Here is a 10,360-nt window from a genome sequence, read left to right on the forward strand (position 1 = left end):
GGGGAAAAAAAATTGATGGATCATATCAAACTACCAAGCTTGAGTACATGGATCAATGAGAAGAGTGACCTTCGCATCTGTGGGTATTTCGGGATGTCTAGAAGTAAGTTTGAAAGTAGAGGGCTTGGGGATCCATTTATCCTTTACTATGGTGGTGGCTTGGCCGTTCTCCACCTGCCACCGGTAGCCTTGTTGAACAATATGTTGTGCCGCCATGATCCTTCGCCATGCATAAGAAAGGCGATTGCCCATTTAAGCTGATAAGAAATCCCCATCTAGAAAATAATGAGCTTTGAAGACCCTGTGCACTAAAGAGTTTGATTCATTCTGAAGTCTCCACCCTTGCTTTGCTAATAATGCTAAGTTGAAAGCCTTTAACTCACGAAACCCCAAGCCTCCTTCCTCTTTAGGCATACACATCTTATCCCAGCTTAGCAATGCCATCTTTTTTTTTTCATTAGCTTGACCCCACCAAAAGCGACGCACCATGCTCATCATTTCATCGCAAAGAGTATTAGGTAATTTAAAAACACTCATAGTATATGTTGGAACTGCCTATGCAACAGTCTTTATAAGAATCTCCTTTCTGACATTGGATAACAATTTTTCCTTCCATCTAGACAATTTATTGTTCAATCGCTCAAGTAATTTGTGGAAAGTATTATGTTTATTTTTTCCAACCAAAGATGGTAGTCTAAGATACTTCTCATGTTACTTTATTATTTCTGCTCCAAACCTAATTTTGACATCATCTTAAATAGCTTGATGAGTATTTTGATTGAAGAAGAGGGAAATTTTCTCACGATTTAGTTGATGCCCAAAGGCTTGTTCATACTTCTCCAAAATTGTTATTAAAGTAGAACACTCTTCTTTTGTGGCTCCACAGAAAATAAGAATGTCATCATTAGCAAAAAAATAAATGCGAAACTTTAGGTTTTAGACTTTTTTATTTTGTTAGTGTTCCTAGCTAGTATATGTATTAGAGCTAATTTAGCTTCTAAATAGAATGAGTAATTAAACCAATGTTTGGTTTAAAGAATTAATGGTCCATCCTGTCTCTTTCTCTTTGTAAGTCGTGACATTGAATAAAATTAATTCTCTATCGTACGTTTTCATTTCCAAAAAAAAAAAAAAAAGAGGATGCATCTATATTCTATTAGTCACATAAAAAAAGAAAAATAGACATGACTAAATGGGTATATTTTAAATCATGAAGGGGCAAGAAAGTGAAAAATACATTTTTCCCTTATGAAGTTATTCAAGAAAGATAATTGTAAGGTTGAATTTATTCAACCATCTAATTGGCTTTATTCCGTGCCAAATTTGCTTGTAATTCAGCATTTAGTAACCCTGTATTTAGGTGGGTTTGATGTAAGGGTAGTGAGTGAGATAGAGTGAAGTTTGCTCTAGAGTGTGCAAGAAAACAGAGTCTCGCGGCTGGGTCTCGCGGGTGACTCGCGGCTTCAAGCCGCCAGAAGCAACCTCACGTGCCAAGCATGCTGGAAGGTGAACAGTCTGCTAGCTGGTGCACTACAGGACAAAACAGGACAACTGGCATACGGTTATCTCGCGACTGGATCTCGCGACTCAGTCAAGCCGCGAGGTCAAGCCGCGAGCCACCCCTGTTTTGTAGAATTCTGACGTTTCACATTCCTCTCCACTCCAGTATAAATACCCCTATTACCCACGATTGAAAGAGAGCTTCCAGAGAGAATTTTGAGAGAGAAACCCTAAAGAAAAACCAGATTGTTTCACCCACAATCTCTACCTTAGAATCTCTTCAAATTCCTCATCTCTCTTCCTCTCCATTGTTAAAATCCTTGAGAGGCATTATACCAGACCTGGTTCTCACCATCATCTTCAGTGTGAGACAGTCGTTTGGATTTCTGGGAAGCAGTTAGGAAGGAGCCAATCTTCATTGGTTGATGCTACGGTGTAGTAGCGGAATCCGGGAAGCTAGAAAAGAAAAAGGTTCGGCGCAACCTCGTTGGAGCAAGAAGCTTGGAGGGCTTAGGTGCACTGGGTAGATTAGGCTTGGAGGGTCTATTGCTGTCCTTGTATCCCAACTATATTTTCTAGTGGATTGATTACCGCTTGGAGGGCGGCGGAGAGGTTTTTCGCCGAGGACTTCGGTTTCCTCTTCGATAACACATCGCGTGTTGTCTTTGTGTTTGCATCTTCCTTCCTCTATCTCTGCCTTTAAATTATCTGCTGTGGATTTTAATTTGTTATGGCTTAGATAGTATTTAATCAATTTCGTATGTTAGCATATGTTAAGTTTCCGCACACTTGTTGTTTGACATATTGCTTGAATTGATTAAGTTTTAATTTGGGGGTCTAAACGTTCAAAGGTGTTTTTACACGTTTTTGAACTTTCAATAATACTATTACCGTATGATCAAAAGGAATATATTACATAGAAGAAAAGAGGCAGGAGGGGCAGTTCCATTAATTCCATTCCATTAAACATAAAAATTCAAAGGTGCTAAAAATGCATTGCTGCAAGCTGTGGAATCTACCTACTTATTATTCTAGAAAAGAATAAAAGCTCTAGAATCAACAACATATGGGGCATGTGGGTTAATGTGTCACTTAAACAACCCATAAAATAAAATTAAAAACCAATGATCATAAAGCTTTTTTTAATAAAAATCAAGGAAAAAAAATTGTATTTCACTTTCCAAATTAGCATGATTAAGTCATTAAAGGATAAAAGTCAATTAAGATTTAACTAAATCTTTGATTTGTAATAAACAATAACAATGGCTTTTGATGCTTTCTTTGGGTTCTTGGCTCTTTACTATCTTGTTCTTATATCTATTATGTAAAATTATTCAACACGGAGATATTTATTTTTTTTATTTTTAGGGGATGAACTAGACTTTTTTCTATATGAATTGAATTATATAAATAAACTATTTGGGAAAGGTAGTACCATAACCGCATGATCAAAAGGAATATTATTTACATGAAAGGAGGCAATAAGGAGGTCCACATTCAGAATATAAATCCAAAGATGCTCAAAATTCATTGTTGCAAACTCTGGAATCAGCCACCCCACCAAAAAAAAAAAAAAACAAAAAAAAGGTGATTATAAAGCAATTATGGAATAAAAATCAAGAAAAAGAAATGTTATATAGTTTGTTAACTTTTTGCTAAAAAAATAAAATAACTGTACACTTTTTTTATTATTATTTTTTAAAATTTATGAATCAAAAAATGGTTCTATATGTGTAATATTATATTTACTAGTTACTATCCCTGAAAAGGTAGTATTATTGCCGTATGATTAAAAGCAAAGGTCAAATTTTAAAGAAAAAAAAAAAAAAAACTGATGGTAAGACAACCATGCATAAAGAAAACAACCCCAAAAATAAAACTAAAAATAAATTGACTATTAGTTAGAAAAACATCGCTAAAAAAATTAATAGGTAATAGTTTTAACTTATAGTACTCATCTTAAATCTTAATATCAGTTGCTGACTGCTTCTACGACCTTGTAACCTTGTTGAATGAGGAGACAATATATACTTGTTCAAATCCAATATGAAACAAAGACGTTACTTGTTTTTATCGATTACAATTAATGTAATGTGGCTAACATTTGTTGAACGTTAAACAACAATGGTATGAACACACCAAATCTCACGACGTTGATGTAGTCGATTGTAAGTAATTGACAAAAAGTGATGAGTTTGTGTAAACAGGAGTGGATGGAAAGTGTCATCCACTCAAATTCGACATGTTGTGAAATTTACTAATTTAGTGTGTATTTAGAATTCTTGATGTTCAAAAGAGCTATTCTAAGACCAAATTCTTTCCTGCAACTATCTTATATGGCATACTATAATTGGCTGTTTTAACACTATATGGACCCACCACTTTTTTTTTTTTTTTCACCAAGTTGAGGTAAAGTTGTGGCCAAAAAGGTTAGTTGTGGTCCTAGATTTTCTGTCCTAAACCACATAATGCCATGCAAAATGGTATAAGTATATACAGTGATTCATCTGTCTCTGTCCTTCCACATATTAAGCAAGGGCAGTTACAAACTTTGCAGCAGTAGTTGTAGTAGTTGATTGTGCTCTATATATAAGGAAACTTTGCAAGGCATTATTGGTTCAGAAAATGCTCAAATACAAATAAGAGAGTTTTTGAGAGAGATTTAATGGGTGAGAGTGGAACTGTGATAGGTGAAAATGGCAGAATTGAGCCTTTTTGGTCATCAGAAGTTGACACAAGTACCAGAGTGTCAAGCCAGACAACATCTTCATGGAGACTCAATATTAAGGAGTTTTGTCTGCCACAGCAAAACGTAGATGATGATGACCATCATCATAGTACTTTCCCACAGCTTTTTTGTGCTAGTAAGCCTTCTCTTCTTCATTCTCATCGCCTTTTGTTTTTGTTTCTATCTCAAACAAACTCTTTCTAACTTAGTTCCTTGTTATCATTGGCTGTAGAGCTATTAATATGTTTATCACTAAATGAAACAAACTTTTGGTAATCGGATATAGCAAATTGAAGACCAAAGAATGTGAGGATGAAACTCATATTATACATATACACTCTATAGAGGACTATCACCATTATTGTCAAAACTCAGATATAGCAGAACCCTTATGAAAACATGGCTTGTGTGACCAGAAATATAAAGTGAACAATTGTATAAAATTAACTAGGATTAATTTAGAGGGGCTTTCCACTGTATACAAAATCACTGGAAATTTATTATAGGGGTGAGGCATAAAAGAATTGAAGTAAGAAAATTAACAAAGTGATAAGCTTTCTATGATGCAGATGATATATTTGAAAGACTTATAGACTGTTTGATACAGCTTAATTTTCAGCTTTTTTGAAAACTAGGTAGCTTGAAAAATTGTACCTTGAAAAAAATCGAATTTAAAAAATTGTACTTTGAAAACGTGTGGTTTGAAACCGTTTCACCAAACGGGTAAGGGACACACAGAAAACAGCTTCACAATTAAAGGAAGTGACTGTGTTCATGTAAATTGTTATGCTTTACAAAAAGACTTGTATCAATAACTACTAACATTGCCATGGCATTTTTGTTTCCCCTGAAAAACTCCCACCCCTGCCTCCTAGTCCCAAAGAAAAGTTGTACCATCAACAATAACCTCTGGTCCCAAATATTAGAGTTTGCTAAATGATGTCATTATTTGTTATTCATTATTTTTAGGTCCTTTAAATGCTTCCCTTTCATGGAAATTTCAAATAAGGGAGTGTCAGATAGATTTTGCACATATAATTGCTGGTATAATTTTAGCTATTTTCACTTTTTAATTCATTTGTCAATGATATTTGTATAGACATGATTCTTCTTTTTTTGTCCTTTCCATGGCTGGTACCGTATCTTTCAATGTGATTTTGATTTTAGCTCAGGTGACTTAGTTTGACATCAACAAGTATGTTCCCAGAAATGCTTTCCATTTTTTGTAATTTTTTTTTAAACAGTTGGATTTGAACTCTAGCATCTGGTCCGTAGTGGCTAAAACTATCCATTCGGTCCAGGCTTTAAAATATCTAAGGTGAGTTTTAAATATGCATAGATGAGGTCATTAACAAGATTCCATTGGAATTTGAGTTGGGTTTGATTCAGCAGTGTAAAAGTTGATTACAAAATAAACACATATTAGGAATGGAAAGTGCATACATAAACATATACCCTTCCAGAAAAAATTATTATTATTATTATTTTTATTATTATTATTATATGATCAAAAGTTAAGAAAGAGGGTATACAATTTTAGAGTGATGCACTTTCTACTCATATTTGGTAAAGATGGAATAATGAGAAGAAAGAGTAGTGATGCAAGGCCTGTTATGAGTTATGACAAGGTTTTTCTAGTCAAGCTTTTTGTTTATCTCAGAAAATGAGAAATGCCAGTTGTTAAAATTTGTTGTCTTTGAATTTTTTGTCACAAAGTTCAATTTGGTGAACAATCTTCAAGGTTGTTTACATCTAGTATGCTAATCTATTTTCCTTTGATCCGAAATGGTCTAAGAATGGAATTGTGTCTCTACCACAGAAGCATACAAAATTGGTAGTTTATTTAATTTAATGAAGAAACTCTAGGTGACATTATTGCCATTAAGATTGCTGTAAAAAGAAGTATGATTTCCATTGTATCCAATGCTTTCAGCCTTGAATGGCTAGCCTGATCCTGAGGTAGCAGAGCCTTAAATGAATAACTGATTGGATATTCATTATTTTATTGCTAGAAGAAAGATCATTTCCAACTTGTTTTGTATTGCATATATCAGTTGAATCACTATAGTCTATATACTTGCATTGCTCTTCTGCCCTTAAGAGAATATTTTCTTCTTAAGACAGCAGTTTGAAATTAATTTGTTAATGCTCTTAATTTTTCCTAATGCTTTTCTTGCCTGATGTTTAATTTATTTATAAAAATGGCTTCATAAATGATAATTTGGGTTATTTCCATCTGTCTGTGAGCCTTGCTGAAGAATCTCCCAACTAATCTCGTTCATTGATTTACTTATTTTTTTCATTTATTCTTGATCTCAGGGAAACGATCCAGGGTTACAGAGTACTATAAGAAGCAAAAAGAGCTCTTTGAAGGGTTCAGCGAAATGGAGGCCATGACTGAAACAGGTGGTTGTCCTGGAAGTCTCACAGAGGTTGGTTGACATGGTTGTTTTGTTTATTCCCTGTAACTTTGTATGAAGTTTCAATGTTTGATGCGTTTTGGACAATCTTAATATAAACATGGTTGGCTTCCTAATTGGGCAAAAAGTTAGTTCTGAACTAGCTCAAGTTTAAGAGGGCATATTTACAAGTAGTTGCTGCTCAGATTTTAACTTGTGGGAAAACAAAGGAATGCATTTTTTTTTAATTCAATTATGCAAAATAAAGGCAATATTTTTTGAATTACTACTATTCTAGTCAAAAGTGTTTTGTATCAGTAGTGACTTAGAACCAAGTATTAACATGATCAATAGAAAGGTTCAAGAACTTATGTTTACCAAAAGTATGATACTTCTGACTACTACATACCTTTCTTAACTGAATACTTGTGTGGCATTGATCACTGCTTTATCAGGATGAAATGAAGCAGCTTGCTCGGAGTGAGAGGATGGCAATTCATGCATCAAATATAGCTAATTTGGTGCTTTTTGGAGCAAAGGTTTTTGCTTCTATTGAGAGCAGATCATTGGCAGTTATTGCATCTACCTTGGATTCCCTCTTGGATCTCTTGTCAGGGTTTATTTTGTGGTTCACCACATATTCCATGAGAAACCCAAACCAGTATCACTATCCAATTGGAAAAAGACGGATGCAGCCAGTGGTAAGGCATCAAACTTTCATTTTTTGGATGAGTGAATTTCAGTCCCAGCACTATGTCTAAGAAGTGATTCAAACCAGAGACCTACTCTTCATAAGGCATGATCTCCAACCTATTGTGCTACCCTCCCCCCCCGCCCCTTGGGGTTTAAGGCATCAAACTTCCTAGTTGTTTCAATCCAATATTTCGTGCATGTGTTACAAAACAGTCAAACACTTAAAGGTTCATCTGAGTTAGATCAATGACAGCTTAGTTTTGGAACTGTAAGTTCAAGAATGAACATGTTTTTTGTTATGTAGACCTAAGGCTTGCCAGCAATCCTTATAACACAGGCAAACCTGCGACTGAAAAGTCATACCATCTGTCTTGGCCTTTTAAATTTTTCCTTAAAGTTTGCTTTTGTTTTAATTACTACAAGCCTTTACTAACCAAGCTTGGGTATGCAGGGTATCATTGTTTTTGCATCGGTAATGGCAACTCTTGGATTGCAAATCTTGCTAGAGTCTGTTCAACAATTATTGAGTAAGGTATGCAATTTCAATCTTATTGGCTGTTCACCGTTAAAGGCTGCCTAGACAGTCTACAACTGGTTTCAGGCACCAAGTAAATGTATCACTTCTTCGTAATAGCCCAAGCATGGTTTTTTTTTCTCTTCAATCTCATATGAGTAAGTGGATGCAACATGTGAGCATGTATGGCTATTTTCCTCTCTATAATTAGGCAGATGTTCATGTCTAACAAAGAAAGAAAAAAATCATTTAGTAGTTTTATAGAAATTTGCTTAGAGAGGAGGGGGGAGGGGAAGAGGGTTTGGTAGAAATTCCAGGATAGTTTCTCAATTTATTCCTATGTTATATGGATTCCTTTTAATGATTTTACATGCTACGCTATATGGTAGGTCACTTCAATTAAATGGTGTAGACATTTTTTGACACTTCAACAATTCATACCTGTTTTCCTCACTAATTTTTGGAGTGATTTACACATCCATTTGATACATGTAGCCTACTCCCTCTAATGTAGTGATGCTGTCTGATGTGGATGTTGTCAACTATGACCATCAGTAATAAAAAATAATGTTCATTTACTGACAGTATTTAGTCAGTTTTCTCAGGAATCAATAGATTTTAGATTTGAACCTCTTTTTTTCAGTTCAAAATTCCACTTTATGAGAGAATAGTTGTCTCCTGTCATTTATATATTGGATGTAGGAAACTGTTTTTGTCTAGATACAGTTAAGTTTGTTTAACTTGATGCCTGTTTCATTACTAATATTGCTTTCATCTTTTATATGACAATCTTGATTACAGTCCCACCCTGAAATGGATGAAGAACAGGAGAAATGGGTAATTGGGATTATGGTTTCTGTTACAGTTGTGAAGTTTGTGCTCATGGTTTACTGTCGAAGATTTAAAAACAAAATTGTTAGAGCATATGCACAAGATCATTTTTTTGATGTTATTACTAATTCAATTGGTTTAGCAGCAGCTGTTTTAGCCAACAAATATTACTGGTGGATTGATCCCACTGGAGCTATTACGGTGAGTTCAAAATAAGACAAACTTTTTTTTTTCCTCCCAAAGCTTTTCACTACCTCACATTAAAGCTTTCAAAAAATCTAGTCATAACATATTTTATAACTGTCAAGATGGAAAATTGTTTATGGTTGTTAATAAAGTGATATCAGTAGTGAATTATAATGAGGATAAATAACAATTTTCCAACTCAACAGTTGTAAAAATGTTGTGGTAATAGCATTATTCTAAAGCCTGAATGTTCCTACAAGTTTTACACTTATCAGCAAACATGCCCTGCGAAAGAAAAGAAGGAAACTTTGAGGTTTCATGCTTCAAGTGCCTTTATGTACCTTGACATAACACACTATTAAATTGGAGACATGATCGAATTTCCAATCTTCCAGTGAACTAACCTTAGTTTATCCACTAATGATGAGTTCTTGAACTAATAATGCAGATAGCATTGTATACAATAAATACATGGGCAAAGACAGTCATTGAGAATGTATGTTCCCTAATTGGAAGAACAGCACCTCCTGATTTCTTGGCAAAGATAACATATCTTATATGGAACCACCATGAAGAAATCAAGCACATTGACACAGTTAGAGCATACACTTTTGGTTCTCACTACTTTGTTGAGGTTGACATAGTATTGCCAGAAGACATGTTTCTGAACAAAGCTCATAATATTGGTGAGACACTCCAAGAGAAGCTTGAGCTACTCCCTGAAGTTGAACGAGCTTTTGTACATATAGATTTTGAGTTTACACACAGGCCTGAACACAAGGCCAAGCTATAATATCACTAAATTCTCTAGGATGATAACAAGTTGTCATAAGCTAAGAGTTCAGTCTTCTTTTTCTGAAGGGACTTTTAAGAATTAACAATCTTCAAGTTGTTGAATCTCCTATATAAATCTCCTACCTGCATTATTATTTTGGCTGTGCCCTGCATGTTAAACAATTCTAGCACTGTACTTGAGTTTCTCCATGCATTAATCAGGGTTCTGGTTTCACTGCACTACAAATTATTTGATGATAGCCATCTTGATTTTCCTTGTCATAACAAAATAATCCATTTTATTTCTTCAGTGATTTTAAGCATTCTTACTTTCTGGTCTTGACACAATTAAATGAACTAGACATCAGAATGGTCAGGGAGTGAGTAATTGAGATTTTGCAAACTATATATATAGACCTGACTTTTCTTGTTTGGGTGTTCTGCATCTCCAAATTGCACCTATAGGACATAACAAAATGTTACAACAATCTTGTTTTTTAGCTGTGGTTGGTCCAGTATAATAAATGTTACAACAATCTTGTTTTTTAGCTGTGGTTAGTCCGGTATAATATTTTATTATTTTATTTCAACCTATGATGGGCTGACACTTCAGTTATTGTGAAAATGTTGTGAGACTTTGTTGCGGCTGTAAAACAACTCTTTGCATTATTGATCTTCAACCAATCGAATGAAAAGGTACGATATGAGTTGCAAGTTGAAAGATATATGCATAAG

General features: G+C 34.5%; 1 protein-coding gene across 1 annotated transcript; it reads left to right on the plus strand.

Moving 5' to 3' along the window:
• The first annotated feature begins 5,212 nt into the window (after nucleotides 1–5,212).
• LOC115984086 (metal tolerance protein 10-like) lies at nucleotides 5,213–9,780 on the plus strand. Its single transcript, XM_031106990.1, has 6 exons — nucleotides 5,213–5,272; nucleotides 6,548–6,660; nucleotides 7,083–7,328; nucleotides 7,772–7,852; nucleotides 8,636–8,866; nucleotides 9,300–9,780. The coding sequence occupies exons 2-6, from the start codon at nucleotides 6,613–6,615 to the stop codon at nucleotides 9,642–9,644; spliced, it is 951 nt and encodes a 316-aa protein (XP_030962850.1). The 5' UTR covers nucleotides 5,213–5,272; nucleotides 6,548–6,612; the 3' UTR covers nucleotides 9,645–9,780.
• Nucleotides 9,781–10,360: the final 580 nt, after the last annotated feature.

Source organism: Quercus lobata, chromosome 4, assembly GCF_001633185.2.
Source record: "Quercus lobata isolate SW786 chromosome 4, ValleyOak3.0 Primary Assembly, whole genome shotgun sequence".
Classification (NCBI taxonomy): Eukaryota; Viridiplantae; Streptophyta; class Magnoliopsida; order Fagales; family Fagaceae; genus Quercus; species Quercus lobata.

Excerpts from the sequence above, each read along its gene's own strand:
- LOC115984086 (XM_031106990.1), top strand. The coding sequence starts at position 6,613 with ATGGAGGCCATGACTGAAACAGGTGGTTGTCCTGGAAGTCTCACAGAG. Across the intron at positions 7,853-8,635 it reads TTCAACAATTATTGAGTAAG|TCCCACCCTGAAATGGATGA; the intron begins GTATGCAATTTC and ends TCTTGATTACAG. Across the intron at positions 8,867-9,299 it reads ATCCCACTGGAGCTATTACG|ATAGCATTGTATACAATAAA; the intron begins GTGAGTTCAAAA and ends CTAATAATGCAG.